Source organism: Chaetura pelagica, unplaced genomic scaffold (genome assembly GCF_000747805.2).
Source record: "Chaetura pelagica isolate M959 unplaced genomic scaffold, ChaPel_1.0 scaffold224, whole genome shotgun sequence".
Classification (NCBI taxonomy): domain Eukaryota; kingdom Metazoa; phylum Chordata; class Aves; order Apodiformes; family Apodidae; genus Chaetura; species Chaetura pelagica.
The window spans coordinates 819,131-847,080 of NW_009953316.1; the positions used below are offsets into that span (position 1 = coordinate 819,131).

At 44.9% G+C, this 27,950-nt stretch overlaps 1 protein-coding gene across 1 annotated transcript in view; it reads right to left on the minus strand.

The window, feature by feature from the left end:
• The window catches only part of PLXNA4 (plexin A4), a 443,819-nt gene that overhangs the window by 68,649 nt on the left and 347,220 nt on the right, over positions 1–27,950 (minus strand). Inside the window, exons 10-13 of the mRNA XM_009998100.1 lie at positions 19,043–19,139; positions 15,182–15,372; positions 9,355–9,506; positions 8,236–8,353 (exon numbers count right to left, since the gene is read on the minus strand). Of these exons, the coding sequence (XP_009996402.1) occupies positions 8,236–8,353; positions 9,355–9,506; positions 15,182–15,372; positions 19,043–19,139 (558 nt within the window). The remainder of the gene's footprint in view (positions 1–8,235; positions 8,354–9,354; positions 9,507–15,181; positions 15,373–19,042; positions 19,140–27,950) is intronic.

The window sequence follows — 27,950 nt, forward strand, 5'->3', positions numbered from 1 at the left end:
CTGAGCCTGTGTATTACCTCTTCCACACACCCACCACATGACCTCAGATCTCTTTCCATTTTTTATCACCCTTGGATGCTGAGAGGTCTCGTACCACATGAGTGTCTTGCACCACCAGAGCCTGGTGATGCTCATGTTGAGATGTGCTCTGAATTACTACAGACACAAAAGGAGCACTGTCCAGATGAAGACCTTTTCCTGCAGATTTTCCAAGCCTCTTTTCCAAACCTAGCACACTGTTGAGTTAATATATCAAAAAGAGGCACAATTCCTTCAGAGGTCCCAAATCTCAAAGCGCTTTTTCTTACCTTCCTGCTCTCCCTTCTTCCTAAAATCAAGACATAATACTTGCACTCTGAAGGCACAGATCACCCTGTTACCACAATGCAGAGAGGAGACATCCATTTTCAGGGAGAAATTTCGAGTTACAGTTTATTCCTTCATTTGAATTTTAATAGAAAACCTTCCCATTCAGTCCCAAGTGAAAAGCTACCATATGCATTTAAATTAAGATTATTTCCCCCCTCTCTTTAAGAAGGGTGACATAAATGTTTGAAGCTCTCCTCAGCTGCTCTGAACAAGCAGGTTCATCATGCAGTCACCTTACTGAGCTTTCAAAATCATGAATCCATGTTTAGAAAACCACCTGACACACAACACAGATCCTTCTTCCACACACACAGCCCTCTCTGTCCCTGTCCCCCCGCACTTCCAACATGTAGTTTTGAAAACCAGGGGCAAGGTTTTCACTTTGCTTTTGTGCAAAAAAATGAAGCCATTGCTTGGAGAAAGAGCTGAACATGAAACTCTGACATCCAGCTCAATAGAAAACTCTGTTGTCAGAGCTGAACATTTCTTCTATTGAAAATTGATTGCTTTTGACATGATGGTTTGGCAACAGTTTTAACCCAAATCCCTCACCTATTAATTGCTGAATGTTGGGAGGAAAACTAAGAGGGAAGAAGGAATTAAGAAACAAAAAATGTCTCTCATGCTTTTCTGGGAATATTCTCTAACAGCTGATATTGGGATAAAAGATGCAGAAAGGGTAGGTATGTTTATGGTACCAACCCATCATGTGATGGGAACTCCTCTTTAATCCCGTATCAATGGCCACCCAGACCAGTGCTTACCATGACAGCTGCTGCTGGGAGGTGACTTCCTACCTGGGTGAAAACAGGTTGAGAATGAATAACCTAGTGCACGTAGCCCACACAATAGCACTACAATAGTAGCTGCTTTACCAATCAGAGAAGAACTGAGACAGTTTGGGTTGTTCAGCATGGAGAAAGGAAAGCTCCAGGGAGACCTCATAGCAGCCTTCTAGTATATGAAGGAGGCCTACAGGAAAGCTGAGGAGTGTCTTTTTACTAGGACTTGTAGTGAGAGGACAAGGGTAATAGATCAAAACTGGAAGAAGGGAGATTTAGGTTACGTATTAGGAAGAAATTCTGTAGTGTGAGGGTGGTGAGATACTGGAACTGGTTGCCCAGGAAAGCTGTGGAAGCCCCATCCTTGGAAGTGTTCAAGGACAGGTTGGATGGACAGTGAACAACCTGATCTCCTCCCCCTCCATTCTGCCTTGGTGAGGCCACATCTGGAATATCGTGTCCAGTTCTGGGCCCCTCAGTTCAGGAAGGACAGGGAACTTTTTGAAAGAGTCCAGGGCAGAGCCACAAAGATGATGAAGGGAGTGGAACATCTCCCTTTGATAAAGAATGGGATGATGTTTATCTCTTGAACAGTGCAGCAACCGGCCTTTTGTGTGGCATTATCAATCCTGGGATACCAGGCTTTGTCTCACAGGTGCTGGAGAAGGTCCCTGTCACAGGTCAGATTGCCAAACAGGAGGGCTCTGCTTCCCACACCTCAAAAGCTGACACCCAGCTGATCTTTAAGTCCTGAAGATCTCTAGATTTGTTCACTGAAAGCTTCAATTCAATGGCATGACTGTACACTGCATGAAATAAAGCACACAGTTCACTGCCTACAGGATCAGTGCCTTCTTAATATTGTTGTTCTGCTGCCAATAGAACTGACTTATAGTCAAATTACAGGACAGATGCTAGAAAGTCCCCTCAGAGTTTAATGAGCCATGGGCTAAGTGACAGACTCATTTGCCTAAGCATCCCAGTCTGACTGGCATTGTCGTTTAGCCTATGAGAGCACCCAAATATGTCTTTGCCGTTTACAATGCATATCAGTGTATTATTGTGAAAAGAATGTCAGCCAAAGGCATTATATTTTTTCCTTGGCTTGGTGGAATATCAACAAAGTGTGTTAGGAAAAGCTGTGTTTATTTACATCTTGATCAGGTGCTATTCCAATACACTGAATGAGTCCTCTAAGAAGCCAGTAAAACTAGAGAAATGAAAATAATCACAGTTCCTATTACAGTATCAGAAAGTAACATTATTAGTTTAAGATAATACCTGCCCAGGAGCACCTGTAATCTAATGGAAACTTTTGCTTGCCTTGCAAACAAACAAAAAATTAGCTTAACAAGTTGTGCCATGAATATACAAGGATTACAGGGACATTTGTCCTATGTCTGTAAAAGTGTATTCTGAAGTATATTTAGTGTTTGCTTTGTTTAAAAAAAAAAATAATTAAAAATAGCCAGAAACAATGTTTTAAAAACAAATTAAATAAAATGTGAGAATTGAAACTAACACTGATTTCAGCTTATAGTGAAACTAATGTTGGATCACCCATAACATGGAAAAAATTACACCAGAAAAATGTTTTGAAATATCCAACTTCCAGAGGGAAAAGGATCAATTTGAGCAGTTTATGTGAGCAGTTACATAATTTTATCATGCAGAAATCATACTAATTTAGACTCCAGATGCATATATTTGCTATAATCAGCTATCTTGAAGAGTTCTTTATTACTCTGTGTTTCTTTAATCTTACTTTGTGCCCTGATTCATATGTCTTCAGCAATTGTACTTAGCAACAAGAAGTGGTTTATTCACAGAGAAAAAATGGTCATCTTATTCCCAAACCAACCAGCAGCTTAATTATCAAAATAATTCTGGTTATAGCTGGTCATTAACACCATAATTTTTTTGTGCACAACTGTCTATTTCACTATGCTGTAAAGCATTAATAGTCCATTGCACATTTATTTTCCCAATATGACAGAGGGCTGCAAGGACAGTAGGATTTCCTCCTGAGGACTGCTGGACAAATCATCTGCCCCTGTGATCAAAAGGGACTGAAAATGATCTCATTTAGTGGGAGCTCAGCCTAGGATGTCAGATGCCACAGCTCAGAACCCAACTGTTCAGAGGGAAATGGCAAAGTATCATCTGCCACCAGGTGGGAATGTGTGAGAAGTGAGGTTGCTTGAAGATACTATCAGGACCAGAGAAGAGGTCACAGTATCTCACAGGAGGATCTAATATGACCCAGAGCAAAACTCAACCTTAAGTTAAGCAGCTGCTTTCCATTACAAGGCTTTTGCACCTTCCCTGAATCATTATGATAACACTCTCAACTGGAAATTAGACTCTGGATTAGACAATTATTTCATACGTAGGAACAAAAATGCCTATGATTAAAGACTACCAATGTGGAAAAGAATCCAACCCAAGGAAGATTTTGACCCTCTATTCTCCAAAATATCTCATCCAGATTTACAAATATGTAAAGGGTGAGTGTCAGGACAATGGAGCCAAGTTTTTTTCAGTGACGTCTAGTGATAGGACAAGGAGCAATGGGTGCAAACTGGAGCACAGGAGGTTCCATGTGAACATCAGGAAGTACTTCTTTCCTGTGAGAATGACAGAGCCCTGGGACAGGCTGCCCAGAGAGGCTGTGGAGGCTCCTTCTCTGGGGACATTCAAACCCCCCTGGACATGTTCCTGTGTGATGTGCTCTAGGTCACCCTGCTCTGGCAGGGGGGTTGGGCTGGGTGATCTTTCCATGTCCCTTCCAACCCCTAAGATTCTGTGATTCTGTCAGCTAGTGCCAAGTGCCGCTGCCCATGGCAGGAGGATTGGAACTAGATGATCTTGAAGGTCCCTTCCAATCCAAACCATTCTATGCTTTGAGCTAAAAACCCAAAGCCCTTGTCCCACTCCTGATTTGCTTTCCTGCCATCTCCTCCGAGGCAGATAAACTGGCCATGACCCTTTGATGATCCTTGTAGACCAGAACTCCACCAGCACCACTGCTTGGCAAAGTATTGCTGTGTCTCATGCCAACATGACAAAAGGGTTTGTGGCTGAGCTTTCAAAGTTGTGATAAACCATTAATTATTCACAGTTGCCTTCATAAATATTGCACAGCATGTCTGCAGTAAAACTCAGCCTCCACACTGTTTACCATTTCCTTGCTGGTGAAAGGTAATGGAAAATGTAAGGGGGTCTAGTGAATCTGTAATAGGCTGAAATGGAGAGTGACAAGGAGGGAAAGGCGCCAGGAAATCTTCTGAACCTTTCTAGAGACTTGCTTATTTTCCTCTGCTCCCAAGCCTTTAATTGCACAGAATTACAGAATCACAAAATTATTTGGGTTGGAAGGAGCCTTTAAAGGTGCCCAACTTCTCTGCCTTGAGCAGGGACACCTTCACCAACATCAGGTTGCTCAGAGACCTGTCCTACCTGACCTTGAATGTTTCCAGGGATGGGGCAGCCACCACCTCTCTGGGCAACCTGTGCCAGTGTTTCAACACCCTCTTTTGTAAAAATTTCTTCTTTATATCTAGTATAAATCTTTCACTTGAAAATTATCACCTCTTGTTCCATCACTACAGGCCCTGCTGAAAAGTTTGTCCCCATATTTCCTCAAGGTCTCCTCCACAAGGGTTTTCCACAGAGAAGCTGCCAGCAGAGCCATGTGTAAAGTGACCTCACAGGGCATGTCAAGACCTTGGTTCCTACTTCATTCCTTCTGTGGACAAGGGCAGAGCAAGATGTGACTCAGACACGGCTTGTGCACCTGGATTTCCCTTCTATAGGTTCAATAGTAGGAGCAGGAGGAGGAAGATGGAAGGGAGACCTGTTGCAAATGTTCTGGGACCAGAAGAGATGCAGTCAGAGTATCCCACATCACCTGCACTGAGCCATGATACTCTCATTCAAAGCCAGAATAAAGGCAAACTTGCTTCAGCATCTGAATTGAAAAATGAAGGGAATTTTTTTTGGGGGGTTGAAAGACCGTGGCAATAATTACAGCAACAAAAAGAAGAAGTAAAAAAAAAATAATGTTCATTAGGATGATCATAAAATTCATTTCCATCTGCAACTAAATGCTTTGTTTCCCTTTTGGCTTATTGAACTCTCTGATGCAATTAGCATTTTTGGTCATGGATGAGCTCAAAACAAACTAACAGCAGTTTTAATTAGCAAGTTCTTGTCAGAAATGTGGAGAACTGTTCCAGCATCTCTAAACTAAGCTACCTTTTTTAAAGCACTGAAATGAAGTGCTCTGTGGAGTTAAAAATATCACCTCTTCCAATGCTTGCAGGAGAAGGGAAGCTGAGCCTATTGGCCCAACCTGACTCTGTTTTGCTTCAAGCCTTTTGAAAAACAGTTTTCCAGAGGATTTGCTATGCATCAGAAAGTGACATTTACTTCTCATGTGATGACTTTCCTTAGCTTTCAAACATCTTCCTTCCCTGAAAGCTGCCACCCACCCTTGCAGGATGCCAAGGATGCCTGCAATAACATCTGTACCCTCCTGGCAGACATCTCAGAGGAAGCCAAGCTGCTCCAACAGACACAGCTCGTGTTACAAAATCCTTGGACATGGGAGAGGGCGGGTGATGGGCAGGCTGCAGAGTGGCTGTGTTTTTTTCTGCCTAGCACAAAGGTATCGAGGTGTTCAGCAGAGAAAACCCTGTTGACTTCATGCTCATGCATGGCTGGGGTAGCTGGCAGCTGGGAAGCCAGCAAACAGAGGGAAAAGCTGTCACAGACAGACACGAGTGATCAAAATTGAACAGTAATTCCAAGGGTTGCAAAGGTGACATGTTGAAGTGTCAAAGAGCCCTTCTGTCTGCCTAGTGGGGGCTGTTTCTCAAGGTGTTTATTTGCCCCCAGCACCTGAGCTACACCAGAAAATGCAGATAATAGAGAAATTTCTGTAGCTCAAGGGGGAATCTAAGATATTTGGCTTCATTATCAGGCCCCTTTGCCATGAAAACTGCTTGGGCATGTGGGTAATTTCAGAAAAGACCTATTCCTTTGCAGGAGTTGAGAGCTTTTGATGGGAAGAAAGAGAACTTCTCATCTCAAATCTGCACAGATCTGCAGAGATGAAGGCCAGTCAATCCTTGCATGTCCCCAGCAAGGGGCCTTAGAGGAATAAGCTGGTCTCTTGGACAAGGAGTGTCAGTAGAAAGCTGGAGAGTGCAGCAAAAAAATACAAGTGGAGTGTTCTACATGTGCTGGGCTCCACACAACTCTTCCTTGGCAAAGTGACAGTCTCAGGCTGAACTTGCACCAGCAGCAGTGCAGAACCAGGCCCAGAGTCTGTCTGACTGCTTTGCAAGCTGATGTCCCAGACAGATGGTGCAGCAAGTCAATTTGGCAGCCCCAGCAGTCCCAGAAAAAGAGGAGCATGGCTGCTCTCTGAATGCCATTGGCACAACTCACTGCCTCCAGACAGCCTGCTGAGGGTGCCCACTCACAATGGGAATCCCTTCCCTCTTTCTTTTTGGACATATCTAACATTTGGAGCTGGAGATGCAAGAAATTCCAATTCCAGGACACTGCCTGCTGCAGTGAAGTGAGTGAAAGTTGTGTATGTGATCCTACCACTCACCATTACCTAGGGACTTGGGATTTCTCCAAAATCCACATGGCTAAGACCTCTCTCCAAATTTTCTACCCTCCAGATGATGTGCAGTTGCAGAAGGAAGCAATATAAAACAAACCAGGGTGTTGGTATTTATGGAGCTGAATCCCATGGAGAGCTGTGCACTCAGAGGAGCAACTTGGACTTATGTTTGGCCCTTATTTGAGGCTTGGGAGTGACCTGGGCTGAGCTGAGGGTAACAAAAGCTGCTGTGCCAACCACAGCTCTGACAGATGACCTTGCTGTCCTGAACTCATCCCTCCAAGCATGAGCACTGAGGTGAGATCCCACACTTACTCATCTGTGCAAGCATCCCTGCTGAAAGCAAACTGATGTTCCATCTTACTTGAACCATGGAGCATCCAAAGCAGTTGCGCTCTTGCACTGAACCCCAGTTGTATTTTACAGCTCACCCACAACCTGGCTGGTCAAATGGTCCCTCCTGATTTGGTGCTGCTGGGATGCAGCACCACTCCTCCTGACACTCAGAAGACCACCTAAAGTAAACACCCTTTCAATGCCACATCTTGCAGAAACATCTGCCACTGTTATGGTGGCCCAGTAAATGGGAATTTTTGTCCTTGCTAGCAGAAGGCTTTACAGTGACTCAAAACCACAGGGTCTCAGGATGGCTCTGAACTTTCCATGCCCTGACTTGTGGACTTATGGACTTGCCATAAGTGTTCCATGGCCAAGGACCTTGTGCCTGATCTTCCCACATGTCCAAGAGCTGTTGCCCCAGGCAGTCACTGCCCAGCAAACCCCAGTCCTTTGTGTGCCCAGGCTGGAGCTGGGCAGCTCTGCCATCAATGCTGGGGACCAGGAAGAAGGGAGCAGGTGATGGTGAGAGGGTGGGTGATAATACCCAAGAGTAAGGAAGAAGAATCCCCACCACAGACATCACACTCATCCTGCGGAAGACCTCAGAGTGGTGATGAGTAATGGCAACCCCAATGTTTCTGCTGTAGGACACTGATGACTTCAACTGGAGGTCCTGGAGGGATGCTGGTAGGATGAGCATCACACTCAGGAAAGTTAAGACACCAGAGAATCTTTAGGAGTTTTTTTCCTTTCTTAATTTTCTTCTTTTCTTTTTTTTTTTTTTTCCTTTCTCTTTTTTCTTCCATATATAGCATTTTTAACTATTCATGAGGATTTTCTGTAATAATTTGCACCACGACTGCATGTAACTGAACCTGGACTAATAATGTGGTGGATTATTACCAGATTGTTAAAACATTAATTAGACAAGCTATTTTTGCTCATAATGAGATTTTGAAAGGAAATGGAAGGAACAAATTGGTGAGCTCAGGACAGAAGAGAAGTGCTCAGAGGCTGAATATAACCAAGGACAATGGATAGATACAGCAAAGGAGACCAGGGCCTGAGGACTTTCTGGGCCAAGGATAAGTTCTCACAGGAGCTTACCATAAAGTAGTAGAGCTGTGAAGATCTGGCCATGAACTCTGGTTTGCACTCAGCCACACAGATTTCCACAAATCCAGCATGCTGGCTGGGCTTGGCCTCCCCCATCTCACATACTATCCTGTGAAGAAAATAAGAACCAAAAGCAAGGTTTGAAGGATGGTTTGGTGGTCTGGACAAGATGGAATTGGAGAAAAACAACCCACACTACTGGGAAATTGACTATACAATTAAGCCATCTTTTTCTTTCCAATCCAGGATTTAATTGTGGAGTAAGTTAAAGATGGCTTTGGGTGGTTGGTGCTTGATAGGGGAAATGCTCAGCTGGTGTAAGTCAAAGAATCATAGAATCATCAAAAAGTTTGGGTTGGATGGGACCTTAAACATCAATTAGTTCCAACTAACATAGGTCCCAAATCAACAGCTTCACTTCACTTCAATATACAGACAAATGCTGGGCTAAGGTAGGACCCCAGGAGTCCCTCTGTTCTCCAGCCCTGCATGATGGACAGGGTGCATGATGATTGGGTGTAAATTGGTGTAAATTGGAGCATAGGAGGTTCAAGGTGAATATCCAAAAAAAATTTTTTACTGTAAGAGTGACAGAGCACTGGAACAGACTGCCCAGGGAGGTTGTGGAGTCTCCCTCACTGGAGACATTCAAAACCCACCTGGATGAGTTCCTGTGTGATGTACTCTAGGTGACCCTGCTCTGGCAGGGGGGTTGAACTAGATGATCTCTCGAGGTCCCTTCCAGCCCCTAAGATTCTATGATTCTATGATTCTATGACAGCATTGCAGCTGTAAGGCTCAATGATTGCTCCATCATGGGATCAGCTGCTTCTCAGAACTGCTGCCCCACTAACTGGAATTGAACATCCTTCTGGTGGCTGGTATGTGAAGGATGAACATTAACTTTAGGGGATGTGCCATGAGGATTACCTAAATAAGCAACCCCAATGCCATAATAAATGGATCAGTATCTCCTGACCTGTGAGGAACGGCATCTTCCATTCCACACTTCCAAGGTTGGGTGAAATGGAGTCCTTGGAAGAGCTCCTATGTAGCAATGGTGGTTATTAGGTGTGCTGTGGCCCAGTGTCTGCCACACACCCAACTTACTGCTCTGCTGGGATGTACCCTTCCACCAGTGGTTTGCATTCCACTCCAGCCACTTTGACATGAGATGCAATATCTCTGAACTCCAGCCCCAGGTTCTCCCCACGGATGGTCACTTTGGTCCCTCCTTCACGAGGGCCTGTCACTGGATTGATCTGCAGAAACAAGCCAAGAAAGAAGACAGTAATCAAACCTATGTAAGAACATCAGTATTGTCTCAGGTGAAAGAAGGGACATATCAGTTCTCCTTGTGACCTCTAGAGATACTCATAATTATGAATGTTGAACAACTAAGGGAACAAATCTACTCCAGATACATCCTTAAGACCAGTCCCTTGCAGATATATATTTTATCACATCACACATGCTCCAACCTCAAGAGTACCCAAAAAAATCTGCCCCAAATTTCTTTTATTCTCTTTTGGCTACTTGCAAAGCATCCAGAGAGGAGGAGGACATGCTTATGGTAGGGCAGCTGAGCTCTGCACCTTATAGACATAATCCATAGAAAGGCAGGAGTGGGACATAGTGGAAAAAACAAGAAACAGACAGAAATGGCTTCAGCCAGTCACTTTAAATCCTAAAATTCCCAGCCCCAAGCACATGGATTTTTTTGATCAGTTCTGGAGGTAGATATTGGTCATGCACCACAAACTTAGCTGAAAATGTCCACCTGAAAAAAAAAAAAAAAGAGCTGAGATACAACAGAAATGGTGTGTCAGGTTAGGTATGGAGGAGGTCAGTGGTGACTGAGACAGCAGTAGCAGTTGCTGTGTGCTGGCACCTGTTTCTGAAGGAGCTCCAGCTGCCCTCATGGGAGAGATGGGACCAAGGGAAGGGAACATGGCAGCATGGATGGCTTCTCTGTGGCATGGGAAACTCTCACTGGGAAATCCCTGAGCCCTAGAGTGAGTTCAACAGTCATGATGCCATGATGTGAACATTCCAGTCTGGATCTTTGCCAAGCCATCAGAAGAGGGATCACTCCATCTTGCTCAGCAGTGACTGTGTTGGGCAGCAGAACCAAAACACCACCTGGACTGCAGATCTCACCTCTCCCTGCAGCTACAGAGCTTCACCCCACACGCAGAGCTGCCCATCTCTCTGCAATATTTCTGGCCCAAGCAAAGGGGATGTATACATGGAAAAGTCTTTTGTATAGCATCCCTCTCCCTTGTTCAGAGCCAGGTGGGAATCACCATTGGAGGTTTCTCCTCAATATTGAAACAACACAGAAATAATGGGGCTGGCCCTTAATTACCTCACTTCTACCCTTCCAGCTGCTCAGTGTGCCCAAATGCTTTGCTGTACAACTGGCCAGTTGAAAGGGGCTTCAGACGTTGCTTTCAAAGGGTTTTCCCTGCTGCCCATTCAGGATGCCATGGCCACCATCTGCCAGTGTTGGCAAGGTTCTCTGCAGAGTGAGGAAGGGGGAATTCCCTGTCTGAGGTCTGTACCCTCCAGCTGATGACTTTGCCAACTGGGAATCTAGAGCTGGCAGCTAGACCCTTGCACAGCAGTCAGACTGGCAGGGAAAGTTGAGGCACTGGCAGGAGCAGGGTTGCTTCTGACTGCTGCCCAGTGCTGAGTCTGGCATCAGGGTTAGACTCATTTGCACACAGGAGCCAATTTTTAGAAGGTCCATCTTTAATAAAAGGAGGGAGATCCTAGCATCTTTAGAGGATATTTTGGTTTAGGTCATTTAATTTTAGGTGCTGTGAACCACCTCCTGCATAAGCATTTCTTTGCTCTCACTAGACAGAGAACCAACAGAGGTTAACTAATTCATAGCACAGATGGTATGCCCCATCCCTGAAAGTATTCAAGGCCAGGTTGGATGGGGCTTGGAGCAACCTGGTCTAGTGAGAGGTGTCCCAACTCATGGCAGCAGGGTTGGAACTAGATGATCTTTAAGGTGCCTTCCAACCCAAACCATTCTGTGTATCACAGACAAGTTCTTGGATCTGTAGGGTTGTGTAGCATAGACATAATCTCTGCAGCACAGGGTTCCTGCAGTGGTCTGGTCTCAGGTCCAAGAACCAGACCAATTCCACTTCAACCAACAAAATCTGTACTGTGACAGTCTTATTCCTACTTTAAAAGTCAACAGGACACCTAAGTCCTGAAAATAATATAGCACAACATTCATAAACCTGACAGGTGAAGTGATTACTTGGGTTGGCTGGAGATGTGACCTTTGGATGGTCTGTGGTGATGAGATTGATAGACAAGAAAAAGATGGATGAGAAGAGAGAGACAGGTATTTGTGGTTATTCTCCAGAAAATGAGGAAAGTGTCTTAAAAAATGAGAATGAAAATGAAATTTTCTATTCCAGGAGAAACTAATACTGTTTGTCTCAGTTGAGGTCTCAACAATGAAAACTAACTATTTTCAAAAGATGGCAATTTCAATCTATATTTTATTCTGAATCACTAATAAATATCTCTTCAAGCACACTTTTCTGTTTGAGATACTTATTTTGCTGATGTCAGTTAATCCTCTCCTGATAAAACACTTCACATGAATGATGCTGGAAAGCTAGAATCTACCAAATACCAAATGAAATCTAATATGCATTCAAAATGATAAAAGAAAGGTAAGCTAAAATTCCCATCTTTTATTTTGTTTCCTGGTGTGTTAGACACACTTTATAAGAGAACCCGTTTCCCTGTGGAATGTTTTGTTTCTGTTTTGTGAATTAAATTTCCCATTAAACATTTCTTACTTGTTCTGGTAAGGTAGGTGTTTAGTAAGCTATTAATTACAGCTCACCTATGCTTGAAAGAGCTTTCTAGCATAGGTAGTACATCTCATAGCAGGTGAAAAGGGATATTATTCTCATGTGACTAATGTAGTTGCCCTGAATGAAAGAAGATATAGTGATGGAAAGGGAAATCTTACTAGAAAAGTCCTTCTCTTTAGAACTCAGAGTGAGTTTAAGACAAAAGTTTCACTGCAGAAGTAAAAAAAAAAAACCTTAATGGAAACATTTTCATCCTCCTTCCACCTCTGTCTAAAGCACAAGATTTTTAAAAGCTCTTGTGAGGACTCAAAAAGCACCAACAGGAAACTTCCTGTGGTGAAGGAAGCACAGGACCTCTAAACTTCTCCCTGTGCTATTTTTAATTTCTCAAATCCAGCTTCAAAACCTGTTTATTTCTTTCAAACAGGAGGGACTGGGATTTTTCCAGGAGCTTGTGGGAGATTTTTTCACCTCATGCCACCCCATGGAGCTCCCACAGGTGCGTACAAGAAGAAGGTGCTACTGTGCTGTTTATAGTGGGACAGAAGGACCTGCTTCTGTCACAGGTGCAAAAATGTGGAACCAGACCTGTCAGTACTGGCAAGGAAGATGCAGGCAGGGAAACAAAAGCTGCCAGGAAGTCTCAGCTTTCTCTTGAAGACTAGGAGCTGTGAGGCTGCGTCACAATTTACGCCCTCCGCTCATCTCAGCCTAATGCTGCAGCTTCTCACTCCTCAAGGAGGTTTTGTGGCTCAGTGAGTCTTTGAGTCCTTTAATTTCCCTGAGTGGCAATATCAACACAGAGCTCGTAAGTAAGTAAGGGTTATGGGAAGCTCTGTGCTGGGTGCATGTGTGTGCCTGTGCAAGTCTGAGTACACGTGTTGTTCCTTCTCCTCCCGCACAGACACTGCCCTGGCTCCTCGCCAGGTCATGCTCTTACCAACAGCTCCAGACCTACCATTAGCTGCAATATATGTTTGGTCACTTGAGATTCTTTTCATGCTAATGACTCAGAAAAAAAAAAGTCTTTCCAAGAGCTACTTATGATTGCACCAGGCAGTTTGGAATATTTCATGAGCGAATATTGCAATGATCTGTTTGAGCTTTGGGAGCTGCTGGAGGAAACGCCAGCAGAATAAGAATTACATCCCTTCTGGAGATGTAGGGTGGGGAGTGAATGCTTTGGACTTCATAAAGAGACCATAGATTCAGGGTCGGGGTCAAAACATGGCAAAGAAATGTGGATGGACCTTCAGAACATCATACTACTGCATGGTCTGGTCTCTGTGCTTTGGACTTCTGCTTTAGCTGGTCACCCCTCAGCTTCCCAATACCAAATTCTATGGATCTGTGTGAAACTTCTGAATCTTTCCTAATATTTGGGAATCTGAAAAGATTCAAAACATGTTTCCCCCAGCTCCCAGTAATTGTCAAGGCCCCAAGGCTGAACTTTCTGATGTAGCTGTTCCTTCTGGCTATCTGGGTTTGTTTTCACAGCTTCAGGTGGTTCAGGTGGGCTCAAAATTACCAGTCCCAGGTAAGTCAAAGTGCAGTGGAGTCTTCCACCTTGGAAACATCAGAAGGAGCCTGGCACTCTAGCAGTCCAACTGAATGACTACTTTGGATGATAGATGGGAACATATTAAGAGAAGTTCTTTTCAGTGGCATCTGGAAAAAACAGGTTCTATCCAGGCTTTGCTTTCACAAAGCTTTCCTGAATGGACATTGGTTTAGAGCTTGTCCATAACACCCACATTTTTTCATTCTCAACTAAATACAATTGGAAAAGCCTTTCATACTGTCTAAGGAAAAACCCCACTTAATTATTAATCTTAAACCCCAACTGTAGAGGCTGGATTTTTGTCCTTTACATTTTCCCTTGTCTTCTCTGTCTCATTTTCCTCCTTACTTTTCTCACAAAGTAAAGCCCTAGCCACCCTAAAAGGGTGCTCATGTTAACCAAGGTGTGGTTGTTGCGAAATACTCAAGGCAGGAGGCAGCTGGTAAGGATGGAGCTCTCTTTTTCAAGGCTCAGCTCTGTCCTGCTGCCTACCCTGTGACCATGAAACTGGTTCCTGTCTTTATGGCAAAAGCATCCTAAGGCAACAGACAAAAAATACTTTAGACTGGAAGCCTGATTTCCCTCCTTTGCATTTTTTCCCTTCTTTTGCTTCCTCTGTCTGTGATTTTCTACTGGTTTATCTCCTCTTTGTACTTTTGCCCCAGCTCTTCCTTAGGCCCAGTCAACATATTTAATAGGAAACCTTCCAAATGGCACCTTCATGCTGCAGATCCTTCCTCCCAAACTTGCCCTCATTCTCTGTTTATCATTAAATAGGACAGTTCCAAGCTTAATTTAGTCCAGGTTTGATCCTGTCTCCTCTTTGAGCCTTCAAAGGGGGACGCTGAAAACTGCCCAGGACTTGGTTTGCTCTGTGAAGACCTCTTTTCCCATGCAACATCACCCTGGCAAACAGAAGACTTTTACTCTGCTGGAGACAGTGGAGTCTTGTGGGGTTTTTGGACACTGACTTTGTCCATGTCATGCTGTTGAGAAGCATGAACTACAACCTGCCCTCTTCCTTAACATCCTGTCAGCAAAGCTCAAAACACTCTGGGATCACTCAACATCTTTATCTCAGCCGGGCTGGCTTCAAGAGACAGTTGGGCTCATTTCATTACCCTCATACCATCCATTTGAGATGGCCCAGAGCATCTTGTCTCACCTTGAGTACTTCCTAAAAGCTTCGTGTCACATCTGCCAGCTCTATGTGGGCAGGTCAGAAGTTCCAAGGTTCCTCAGATTGCACTAGCAGACTGTCTAATGTCAACAGGTCCATGTCCACATTGACTATGATGGGAACCCTGACACCCTGCTCATCCCTGTGTTGTAGACACCTACAGTTGTGTGCCTACCTTTGAAGGCCACCATGGCTTCCCATCCCCAAGGATGTCTGGAGCTTTACCTGACCCAGCAGAGCTCAGCTCTGACCTCCACTCACCACCACAAAGATAAATCAGGAAAACAACCCAAGGAAAAGCTACAAGAGGGAAACACCCCAACTTCTTGCAGATCCATGACTTACGTCCGTGATCTTGGGGTTGGTGCACTTGCCCTTGGTGCTGGATAACTCCAGCCACTGGCTGTCCTGGGCTGGGCAGTGCTGCTTCAGAGTGCACTGGTTCTGTCCCTCACACCAACCACACTCGAAGTCCGGGTCGGCCTTGAGGCAGAGTCCGCAGCTGTCCCGCATGGCCCCGCACTTGTACAGCTGAACTGCAGGGACAGGAAAACAGAGAGGTCCTGAGAGATGCAGACAGCACGCAACAGGGGTGGCATGGCAGAAGGCTGAATGAAGAGTGAGAGACAGGAAGGTGTTCCAGGCTGCTCATCCCACAGGCAGGATGGGACCTCTCCAAGGAGGGGGTAAGTAACCAGGGAAAAAAATGTTTACATCCTTCTGGAGATGAACTGAACTTGTCAGAGTCCATCCCACTTGAAGATGTTTTTTCAAAGCTGGGAGAAGAAGAAAGGATGCTGCTCTTGGAAGGGTGGGGGGTTACCAGCAGGAGGCTGGGGGAAAAGGTGCTTGGGCAGTCTCCTGATCACAGTCCTTTTACCTTTTTTTCCAGGGATGCTTTGGCTGTCACACAGTGCCACCTACAACCAGTCTCAGCCTCAGCTCTTCACCCTAAAATTATTTTCTAGACCTATTCTACCCACAGCTTAAACTGGAGGATTTTGCTGGTAAGAAACTACCCAGAACTGGAAGCTAATTTGATGCCAGTCAGATTTCCTCCTTAACAGAAATCCTAGCAGATAGTAGTAAATCCACTATGATTCACTATGAGGCTGAATCCAGGGACTCACAATCAGTCTTTCTCTCTTTTCCTGCTCCAGAAATCCAGTTTACTTTACACTTGGACATACTATGTTGATCATCCTCTTATACAGACAGAAATTATGTTTATCTCTGTCTTGGGCTGCTAAGTCATTAGAAGCAGTCAAAGCTTTTTTTTTTCCCATATGAAGCCCGAACACATTGTGGTCTCCTACAAAATAAGATCCTATTATTTATCTTTCATTTCCAGGTGTGCAAACTGAGGCCTGGGTTGCATGTGGCTGACAACAAGTCTCCTCTCTGAGGATGAAGACAGTGGAATTGAGGCTTGCTTTTTTTTTCTGTATGTGTGGGTGTGTTGGTGGATTTCTTACATGACGGGGGATTTTCTCTTTGTGCTTTTGTTTTGCTGCATCAGTAGGTGACCAAAGTCTTGTCTGTAGTTATTACTGTACATGATCCCAAAGATCAAAGGCTTTGGATGTGTGTGCTGAAAAGCTCTGACTGTCTTTTCATACCTGCACCCCAGAAGGGAGCTAGTATTGACCAACACAGTGAAAAGCTCAGAAACTTTTTATTACTTCAAGCCGGGTGCAAGAAAATCTTGCAAAGTGGTTGTCAGTCACAGTGACCTTCAAGCCTCCTGGAATACAGCCCTTTTTCACAGAATCACAGAATCTTAGGGGTTGGAAGGACCTGGAAAGATCATCCAGCCCACCCCCCCTGCCAGAGCAGGGTCACCCAGAGCACATGACACAGGAACGTCTCCAGCAAAGGAGACTCCACAACCTCTCTGTGCAGCCTGTCCCAGGGCTCTATCACTGAAAGAAGTTTCTTCTGATGTTTATGTGGAACCTCCTGTGTTCCAGTTTGCACTCATTGCCCCTTGTCCTATCACTGGACATCACTGAACAAAGCCTGGCTCTGTCCTCCTGACACTGCCCTTAATGTATTTGTAAACATTGATGAGGTCACCCCTCAGTCCCCTCTTCTCCAAGCTCAACAGACCCAGCTCCCTCAGCCTTTCCTCATCAGGGAGATGTTCCACTCTCTCCATCATCTTCATGGCTCTGCCCTGGGCTCTTTCAAGCAGTTCCCTGTCCTTCTGGAACTGAGGGGCCCAGAACTTTTCTTAACTTTCTGTTAGATTTCCTTTAATTTGCTGAGATGCTCTGCTTACAATGCTACCAGTGAGTAACTTTGCAGGCCTTTCGTTAGGTTGGGTTTAGTTCAGCCTTTCAGCCAACCAGGCCAGCCCATGTGGTGCTGGCCATGAAAGCAGGGGCATCTTGGTGGCTTGAAGGCAGCACACCCCAGTGCAACTGCACTTAGAAAGACACTGTCTAATTCTGCTTCTGCCTCTCCCCCTCAGATTTCCAGAGAAGAATGTCTGCATGTTTACAGCACTGTGCAGAGACCTGGCAGGGGTTTGTGTTTGCTTGTAGACACTACATTTATACTACTAAATAAAGCTCTCTCTCGTGGTGTGCTTCCATGTGGTATATCCATGTGCAGATGCCTGAGCACTCCTCATGACCGACAACATGATGGCATCATCCAAACTAGTAAGCTGGGATAGCTACAGCCAGCACCACTTTCTAAGTTTTTCCTAGTAATTACTTATAACCTTTTGGGTTTGAATAACCCAAGAACTTGTAAGGGGCTGTCCTAAAGACTAAGCACCACAGATGTTTCTTGAGTTCATTCCATGGTCTGGTTTACGTTACTAAAAACACAATCATCTTGGTTTTGAGACTGATTCTTACCCCTCATAGGACAGCTCAGTATTGATTAAAAAAGGGTTCATACTTTTTGTGCAGACCATGTTGCACCAGGAAAGCCAAAAAGTCAGGAGGATCAGTGCAAATGGCCCAAGCCAGATCTCAAACATACAGTGTTAGAGGCTTGGACAGTCCATGGCACTGTTTGGGCATCATCCCATGGATGGATTTAACCTCCAAGACCCACAGTTTTGGGGATGAATGCAGGACCTTTTGCAATCAGACTGGGTATTAAAACCTGCTGGTTATTCGAGACAGCAGAGAAAGACATCACAGAGGTGGATACAGGGAGAGAAGGACAAGAAGGGGTCATGACACAGGGAGAAGTGTTGCCTTCATTATTGCTCTCCAGCTTCAACGTGGTGTTGGTGGAAGCTTTATCAGCCACCCCTCAGCATGAGGGTGGGTGTGAAATGGTGTGAGAGGAGCATAGGAATAGCTGGTGGGGAGAGATGGAGTGGCAGAAGATGTGGAAAGTGTCCAAGAAAAAGACAGTAAAGCAAGGCAGAGTGAAACTTCTGAGAGATGGTGGTTTAACAATTGGGCTTGATGATCTAAAGACTTTCCCAACCAAGGCAATTCTATGATGTGAGGAGAATCAACAGGTCTGAGCTGTAAATGCAGAGCAGACAAGAGGAGAGGATGCCTGAGGAAAAAACCTCAGAGTAGCTGAGGGTGATGGACAGGAAGGAAGAAGATGAGAATGGACCATCCATCTCCAACAAAGATGCCTGCCTCAAGGCCACGGCTGGAACAGCAATATTCCTCTGTGAGGGCTGCATCAATCCTATGCCATCAGTGGCAGCAAAACAGAGCCAGGCTCTGGGCAGGGGGTGGCTTTCTGTCCTTTGTCATTATCATTTTATTTTGTTGAGTCTTTTCCCAGGGTGAGCTGCAGCCCTTCTCCTCCCCCTCTCCCTTTCCCTCTTCATTACCACATCACCTCTCAGTAGAGAGCTCCCAGTCTCCTGGCATGTTAACTTGAAGAGCATCACTGCAGGAGAAATGAAACTGGGGAGAAAGCTGGAGAAAGAAGGGCATAAAAACAAGACACAAAAATGGGGGAAGAAGTAGGGGGCAAAGATGATTAAGGAAGAGGGAAAGCAGCACAAGTGGGAGGGAGAGTTGTATTTCTCAGGTGCCAATAGAAAAGGGGGAGAGAACACAAAGCACACACACAAAAAATTGGTAATTTGCAGAGTGGAGAGAACAAGTGAGCACCAGACAGCACAGGGAGATGGTAGCAGCTTTGTTAAGTGTAGGGAGTGATGTGGCCCGTTGCTAAGGTTACCACTTCCAAGGACAAGTTGAAATAACTCTTTACCTTTGTTCTGTGCTGGGTTGTCAATGTTGAAATTCCCGTTCCACACGACCGTCAGCTCCACTGGCAGGCTGTTAATCTCCATCCCTTCATAGGAATACTAAAAGTGGGAGAGAAAAAAGATAAATAAGCCCAAACCCAGACTTACATGGTGGGCAGAAGTGAATCATGGAATGTCCGTTTGGAAGGGACCTCAAGGGTCATCTGGTCCAATCTTTCTAGGTGATAATATAGGTTAAATTAACTGGCCTAGCACCTTGTCAAGTTGAGTCTGAAAACTGTAGAGGAATCCACCACTTCCTTTGGGAGATTGTTCCAATGTCTAACTGTTGTCATGGTGAAAAATTTTCAAGTCCAATCAGAATCTCCCCAGGAGTAACTAGTACCTATTACCCCTTGTCTTTTCCATGTGACTCCTAAAAGGGGAGTCCCTATCTTCGTGGTAGGCACCTTTTATGTACTGGCACATGGTAATGAAGTCTCCTCCCCTAAGCCTTCTCTTCTCAAGGCTGAACAAACCCAGTTCTCTCAGCCTTTCCTCATATGGCAGGTTCTCCAGTCCTCTGAATGGGGAGGGGATGGGATGAGACAAGTCAACAGGTGATGCCACAAGTTGTGAGCAAACCAAACCTACCTCCCTAGTCACCATTACCTATGGGATGATCTCAAGTTGTGATTCTCAATGGAGCAAGACATGCTCCTTGAAATAGTCTACTTGGATGTGAGGTGAATATTCAATTATGTGAGTGTATTTGCATGTGATGGGCCTTATCTTGGACATCTACATTCTAAGTTTTGAGCACAGATCTTAAGAATATTTTACCAGCTCCTGGCTGGACCTCTAAGATGTACAATATCATTGTGTGTTCACCCACATCTCTGCTGTGTACTCCATGGACACTGCATGTACATGTAAGATTATCTAAACTAAAGATGTTTTGAAGAACTCTTGGAAGCTGAATGAGGTCTCAGAAAGCAGGGAACAGGCATATCCCAGAAGTACCTTTAAAAAGGGGAAAATTGAGGTTCTTTGTAATTATAGACCTGTCATCCTAACTTGGTTTCTCAGAGAGAAAGTAGATCAAATTATTAAACAATCCATTTATAAGCACCTGAAAGATGATAAGGTGATAAAAATCAGCCAGCATAGATTTGTCAAGAACAAATTGTGTCAACCCAATCTAATTTCTGGTTTTGACAGGCTTAATGACTTTGTGGGTAAAGGGGAGACAGCAGATGTGATTTATCTTTATTTCAGTAGAGTATTTGCTACTGTCCTACTGGAGATTCCCATAATCAAGCTGGGGAAATATGATCTTAAAGAATAAGATACATGCAGAAGCTGTCAAAAAAAAACACAACAAAAATGAAGATAAATCAATGTCAGGCTGGAGGATGTTTCAAGTGGAGTATTGTCCTGGGTCTGGAATTATTCAGTATTTTTGCTCCTTACTTGGGTGATAGATGTTGTGAATAGATTCTGTGAATGACATTGGTCTGGGAGAGGGTGCAAGAATGTTCAAAAGCAGGGTCAAGAATTCAAAACAAACTTGACAGATTGTAGAACTGGGCCAAAATCATCAAAGCAAAGTTCAATACCGGCAAGTACCAAGTATTCCTCAGTAGGAGGAATCAATGCAAACAAATATGAGATTGGAGTGACCAGCCAGTGCTGTAGGAAAGGGTCTGGGGACCACAGAAGGCCACAAAGTGTGACTCAGCAATGCCATGCAGTGCTGCCCAAACAACAATCAAATCTCATTTGGGGATGTACTAGGCAAAGTTTGTTACTTATGGAAGACCCAGGAGGCAATTCTTTTTTCCTACTCAGAACATAAAAGCTTCAGCTGGAGCAGGGGGTGTCCAGTGTGCAACACACACGTATTGAGAAAGCCATAAAGATCTTCTGAGAGAGTTGGACAGACTTAAACAAACAGTTGTCAGGCACAAAGTACATAGATCTGGCCTTAATGAAGGAAATAGGAGCTGATCTCTGGATCAGCTGGAGGATCACCTCCTACTGGAGGCCCCCTCCACTAAGAGACCTCAGTGCTTGGTGTGTTTTTTCAGCTAGATTATGGTTTATCATGCACCAATTCACACAGGGTTCACCCAGTTGCCTCTCAGGTCCCACTGGCCACCTCCAACAACAGCTTCCATCCACCCCTTCATCAAAATGCAAAAAAGCCTTGTAATGGGAGAGGAGATTGTTGCTTAAAGGAGAGAATGGGAACAAGGCAAGAATGGATGAGACATTTCATTTCACTGACCATAGCACAGATAAGGATTTACCCTCGTCTGTTACATTATTACTGACCATAGCACAGATAAGGATTTACCCTCCTGACACAAGGAATCTCCCATGGTACTGAAATCTATAGCAGGACAAATTCCCAGTATAAATTAAGTTTTTTAAAAAGTTTTCCCCACTACAAGATTAAATACAATTTAATAAGCTGTCTGGTTTGGTTGGGTATCTCTTAGAGACCACTAAAGAGCTCCCCATCACTTAAAGTCTCAGTGTGGTTTTCCACAGAGATGCCAAAGCCCTGAGCCTTTAGAGAGAGGTTTTTTCTGCATCCCTTAATTGCTGTAAAATTGCTGAATAAATAATATATGGTGATTTCTGTCTGTTCCAGCAGAGTGAGTGCTAGTGGCACAGCAATTTCTCTCTGGACAAACTAAACACAATTTTCCATTAATCTGCAAGACCCTGTGATTACAATCTAGTTATAGGGTATTTATGGGTATAAGCTTTGTGGTTACCATGGAAGTAAAGAGCAGCAGCAGGTTAGAAGAGACCTTTGCACCACTAGGGCTGTACCCTCCAGTCTCATGCAATATTAGCATTTTGGTGACAAGTCTCAGTGTCACTACCAGCAAGATACAAGATGATGCCGACCTGCTTGGACTCACAACACTGGCTTTTCACAGCTTTTTGGAGCTAGAAGGAAGGATGAGGAGACAGGAGTGGGAAGGAGAGTGTCTGAAAAGTGGAGAATAATTCATCTTCTGCCACTCAGAAGCTTTGCAAACACTTGCTTTGCACAAGGCTCAACAAATTGGTTGGGAAAGGGAAAGAGTGAATACACAGAACCACTGGTCACCCTTGGGTCAGAGGTTGAGTCTGTAGGTGCCTGAGAAAGTGCTACTTTCTGCTTCAGCAGAGCCTCATGTGTGTGTGTTGGGATTTAACTGGTAGCAGAGCCCAGACAGGGCTGCCAAGGGACAAGCAGCTGGAGTCCCCCAGAGCTTCTCATCCCACTGAGGCTCCCAGCACCAGCAGCAGGAGCCCAGCTGGGATTTTAGATCTTATCTGTCTGCGGTAACGGGGGCAAGCACATATTAGGCTTGTTAACTCAGCAGACTTGATCCAGAACTGGAACAGGATGTGAGGGAATAAACAACAGGATCCCCATGGAACAGCTCCAGGGATGAAGCCAGCTGGGAGCTGGAATGAGGATGCTCTCTGTGCCTTGCCCCAGCAGACAGCCCGTGGGCTGCATGGCAGCGAAACAGAGTGATTTGCAAAGTAACAGAGAGAAAATGCTCCATCCCCTTCAGACCACAGGAGCTGCTAACTCATTGTGACCCCTCTTCAAAGCCCACTGAACTCCACAGGAGCCTTTGAAAAGGATTCACTCAGCTGTAACAATAAGATGGAAATATGTTGCAGAGAAGGAAAGAGGGATGGGGCATCCAGGACTAACACTAGAGCTTCCCAAGTACTCCTGCTAAGTCCACTCACACCCTTAGGGCTTGGATGTACACATTGCCTGGCACAGGCAAAACTGCTGAAAAGATGTAAATCTGACCCCTAAGCTTACAAAATCTGGATTCCCACCATGCAAACTAAATCAGAGCAGAAAATTACAGGTAAATTAGAGGCCCAAACTGAGAACGAGAGGCCGGCCTTCCAGAAAGACAGACTGGCTCTCATCAGGAAATGCCAAAAAGCTGCTAGAGTGATCTTTTGTAATTCATGGGAACAGTACAGTGTATTATGATCCCCCAGGTACCAGCTCTTTGTGCCTTAAACTCGTCACTAGTGTCAGATACTCCTGCAGCATGGGCTGAGCCCACCACATCACTTGGACATTTTACCACGTTGTTGGTGGCTTAACATACTGTGAACACATTGACTGTCTACTGGAAGTTCATTATCCTCAGGCCAAGAGGATGGCCGCAAAATCACAGCTCTCAGTTCTGCAGCAGCCAGGAAAACATCAGCTGCCTACATGGGAAGATAAATTACATTTCAGAAGACTGGAAATTCCTTGCTCCTCTGGGCACCCTGTTAATATGGGCACCCTGTGTTGGAGGAACTCAGCTTTACAGAGCACTGGGCTGTGAGGTCTCTCCAAATCCACAGCCATGCTTAACTTCTTGTTGCTTCCTGCTGGGATGTTGAATCTCTGGGTAAAGCCCTTTGGTAGTTTGGCTTGAGCACATGCAGGATGATAAATCAAGAATGGTTATATGATATTTCCCCCTTGTACCTTGAGAGTGTCCAATAACAGGGAAATATCTACAGACAAACAGCATTTTAGTAGGATTTTAATGTTACTCTTTTTTCCCTGATGGCACAAAAAACAAATTTTGTGATTAAAGTTTGGGGTTGGGGATTGATTCCTGTATCTGGGTCTGCCACCAGCTCCTTGTGGGATCCTGTAGATATAATTTAAACCCTCCTTGCACCAATTTTCCAGCCATAAACTGCAGGCACAAAACTTGCTCACAGTCATCTCATCCCCTTGGACTCTGCTTCCCAGAGCTGGGACTGAATTTTTATGTCTGGATGTTACCCAGGACAACAGGGCCCACATAATGACTTGGGTTTCTCTGTGACATTTGAACATAGATGAGTAATAATCATGCATCACAATAACTGAGTTGTATGTACATCTCACAGCCCTGTGCTTGTCTTCTTTTGGCCATGTGTGTTTTTCCATGATTTCTGTGAATAGCTCTTCTTTTTTTTTTTTTCCAGCTTTGTGATTTGGGGGTTTTGTTTGTTTGTGGGGTTTTTGTTTGTTTTGATCACTCCCTCCACTGTGTAAACCACACCAGAGTCAAATGCTGCTGAGATCTTTTGCTCAAGAGCAATGATGAGATAAATACAACATGTTTTCTTTCCCTATCCCTATGTGACCCAGCACATCCAGCTGTACCACCTCGGATCTCACGACACACAGACTTGTGAAGGACTCAAGCCAAAGCATCAGCAGGGATTTTGCTGCTACAAATCAGTGTGTGCTGCCTGTGTATGCCAAGGCCACGCAGTGGGCAGGTTCACACCAAGCAGCCATGTGGGTTCAGTCACTGGAGCAGGTAATGGCAATGATCACAACATGAAAAGGGGGATCATCACTCCCCCACCTCCCTACTCCCCATGCTGAAGGCTGCAAATATTGGGCTTATTGCAAGTGCTGGGGATCTTACTGCTTCCCACTGGGGAGATGGCTCTCTGTCCTAATAGATAGAGCAATTTCAGCCATTTCTGAAGATGTTTTTACTTACTTATTTATATGCCTTTTCAGCTCTCGTCCTTTTCATTTCCTCCCATCACTCTGTGTCCAGACTGTCAGCAGAACTATCATAAGTGCAATAAGGAATGGCAGGCAGGGTCTCTCAGAGTGATAATTGCTTGCCTTGGGTGGTGTGATAGAGGACAAAGCCCAGAGCTGAGAGTCTCAAACCACTTGACAAGAACAATAATTGCCCCAAAGCGTGCTGCCTGCAGTGACTTATTGCTGTTATCAAATGAAATATCTCCAGGAAAGACAGGGGGAGAGATGGAGGTGGCTATTGACTGGACCAAGTACCAAGGTACCATCAGTGCTGGATGTGACATTACTGACAGACAGTCAGATAGGCTGGTCCTGTGTGGGTGTCCTTATAACATCTCTTATCTGAAACTGAAGTCACTTAGAAAAGCATCTGATGGTTCTGATCTCAGCTACCCTGGTTCTGAGGGTCCAGGCAGTGAAAAGCAGGAGTTAAGGTTTTTTTTTGGTCCTGATCCCATCCTATGTGAAAGCAAGAAAACTCCTACATTTTGCAGAAGTTACTCTGCAAGAGATGTATTTGAGCTTATCAGTGCCTGGTTTTTGATGGAAGGGGCTACATCTTGAGGCTTATGGAGAAAAACAAGCCAAGAATGATTGCTTAGTCTAGCATGCATCACCAGAAAGATCTGCTGGCAGGATAGCTTCCCTTCAGGGACACACCATCACAACACATCATCCCACCCTCCTTTGGACCTTCTCCAAGTCTGCAATGCAGGTGCTACATTCAGCATCTCATCCAGCGACTCTGCTGAGAAAAAAAAAGCTCTATCAAAGGGAGCTGATTCAATTTGCAAACAAGCTCATATGGCTGTTTCTAAAGCCAGGTGACCCTTGGAGCAGAGGCTCATTGTATGGCAGTGGCTTCAGACTGAATACTAATTTTGGCAGGAAGGGAAATAATCCTGATGGAGACATATCTACAGCACTCCTTCCCTATTGTCTGTGTCCTCTGCCACCTGCTCAAACAGAGCCAGGGCTTCTCTGTTCCCTTTTTGTATCTGTGTGAATGTTTCTTTCTTTTGTCTGGCTCTTCCTTCCACATCTTTTTCTCTCAGTGTCTGGCAAATTCAGAGTAACAATGAAACATTTCTCAGAAAAAAAAAGAAAAAAAAAGAAGAAGAAAAACAACAAAAAACATTAGGAAGAGAGAGTCAAAGTGTTTTCAAAAGAAAAAAGGAAGAAAAGGGGAAAAAAAGAGAGAGGGAGAGGGAAAGGCAGATAGAGAGAGGAGGCAGAAAACAGGAAATAGAAATGAGTTTATTCCACAACAAGCCTCTGTCCCTGAAGATGAGAGAGAACCACCTGAGACACCACCCAACATGGGACAGGTGTCCTACAGACACCACCCAGCAGGCAGGTTTTGGAGAGCCTTGGCATCAGCCTGAGACTCAGCCCTGCCACCCTGCACGGCTCAGGAGAAGACTTGAGTGTTCTGGCATCAAAACAAACAGTAAAATCAACATGGTGTTGTACCAGCACCCGGGCACACCGTGAGCAACTGCATCTGGGCATTCACTGAAGCCCACTTCCCTGGCCCTAAGCACTAGCAACTTCTTGGAGCATGCAGGTAGTATGAGGGTAGTAATCACTACCTCTCAAAAGCAGGCTCATTTATTGGATACCACAAACTCAGATGCAGAGAAGACCCTCCAGGACTGCTGAGACAGCCAGTGTCCCACTCAGTGTAACTGTGCTGAAGGTCATCCTGAGTTCTCTCAAGCTGGTGCCTGTTTTTACAAGACTATGGAGCATAAGGATGAGGAGGAACAGTCTCAAACTGGAAGAGGGGATATTTAGATGAGACATTAGGAAGAAATTCTTCACTGTGAGGGTGGTGAGACACTGGCCCAGGTTGCCCAGAGAAGCTGTGGATGCACCATCCCTGGAAGTCTTCATGGCTAGGCTGGATGAGGCTTGGAGCAGCCTGGTCTAGTGGAGGGTGTCCCTGCCTATGACAAGGAGGTTAGGACTGGATGAGCTTTAAAGTCCATTTAACTCAAATCTTTCTATGATTTTATGTGTGCCAGAAAATTCATTATTCTAAAGGGTGGCTGCTGTCTTCACTGCTGAATTTTTTGGACATATCCATAAGCTCTGTCCAGGTCCATATAATACCCTTCAGCTGCAGGTTTTCATGATTCTATGTTTTTTTTAAAGAGTGCAATGCCTTCATGTGTGACACTTCAAACCTGAATGCTCACAGGCCACCAGCCAGTGAAAAAAATCAAGCGGAGGGAGGGGGACAAAGGAACAAAAATGTGAGTGTCGTTGAGAATTTGTTTGTTTGCAACAGATTGTAAAATGTGTGAAGTGCCTGAAATCTTCAGCACGTTGCTTAATGCAGCAGAATATGTTGTGATGGGTTTTAACAAGCACTGCCCAGCATGGAGTGGCAGAGCTGCAGTGAAGTGGCTAAAGCCTGTAATTAGCTCTTTGACTAATAAATCATCTTGTAGTAGCAACAATGAGAATGACTCAAATGCATATCTGGGAGACATGAATTTCATGGAGAAAAGTCCTGAGGAGCAGTGTGAGGAGACTAGCACTGCACATAGACATGGCTCCTGCCATATGCCAGTGTTTGATCCTAAGACCAGCACCGGGGAGGGTGACACCACTGTGACACCCACAGGCTTGCTGGGAATGGGGTTACTTACTGGTCCTACACTGCAAATGGGGGAGTGAAAGTGGACAGAGGCAAAGAGACTAACCAGAGGTCATGCTGGAGGAAGGCTAGACTCAAGCCTTCAGCTTATCACCCTTCCTTGGACCCAATACATGTTGGCAATCATCAGACTGTTTATATGGGTCTTTAAAAGTCCCATCACCAAGACCCCACATAATAACCTTAACTCTCAGTGTTGACATGAACGCCTGGCCCTTTGAAGCCCTTTTGGATGCACACAAGAATCACAGAATCATCACAGAATCATTCTGGTTGAAAAAGATCTGTAAAATCCCTGAGTCCAACCATCAACCTAGTGCTTCCAAGTCCACCACCATGTCCCCCAGCACCATAGATACATGTCTTTTAAATATCCCAGGCATGGTGATTCAACCACCACCTTGGGCAGTCAGTTCCCATGTTTGAAAAAGTATGTGGCCACATCCATGAAAAGGATGTGACACGGGGCAGATACGGGCAGGTTAAACTGATAAGAATGCCCGTGGGTCATGGCTAAGGTGCTTCAGCATGGCCAAATGCTGGGATCCAAGGAGAGAAGAAACTACAGTGTGGTGACACCAGCCAGCCTAAAGTTCAGAAAGGACAGTTTGCAAGCTACCAGCCAGCCTTTCTTGGACTGTGACTGGAGTCAGGTGTGCATTAAGGTAAGAAGGGC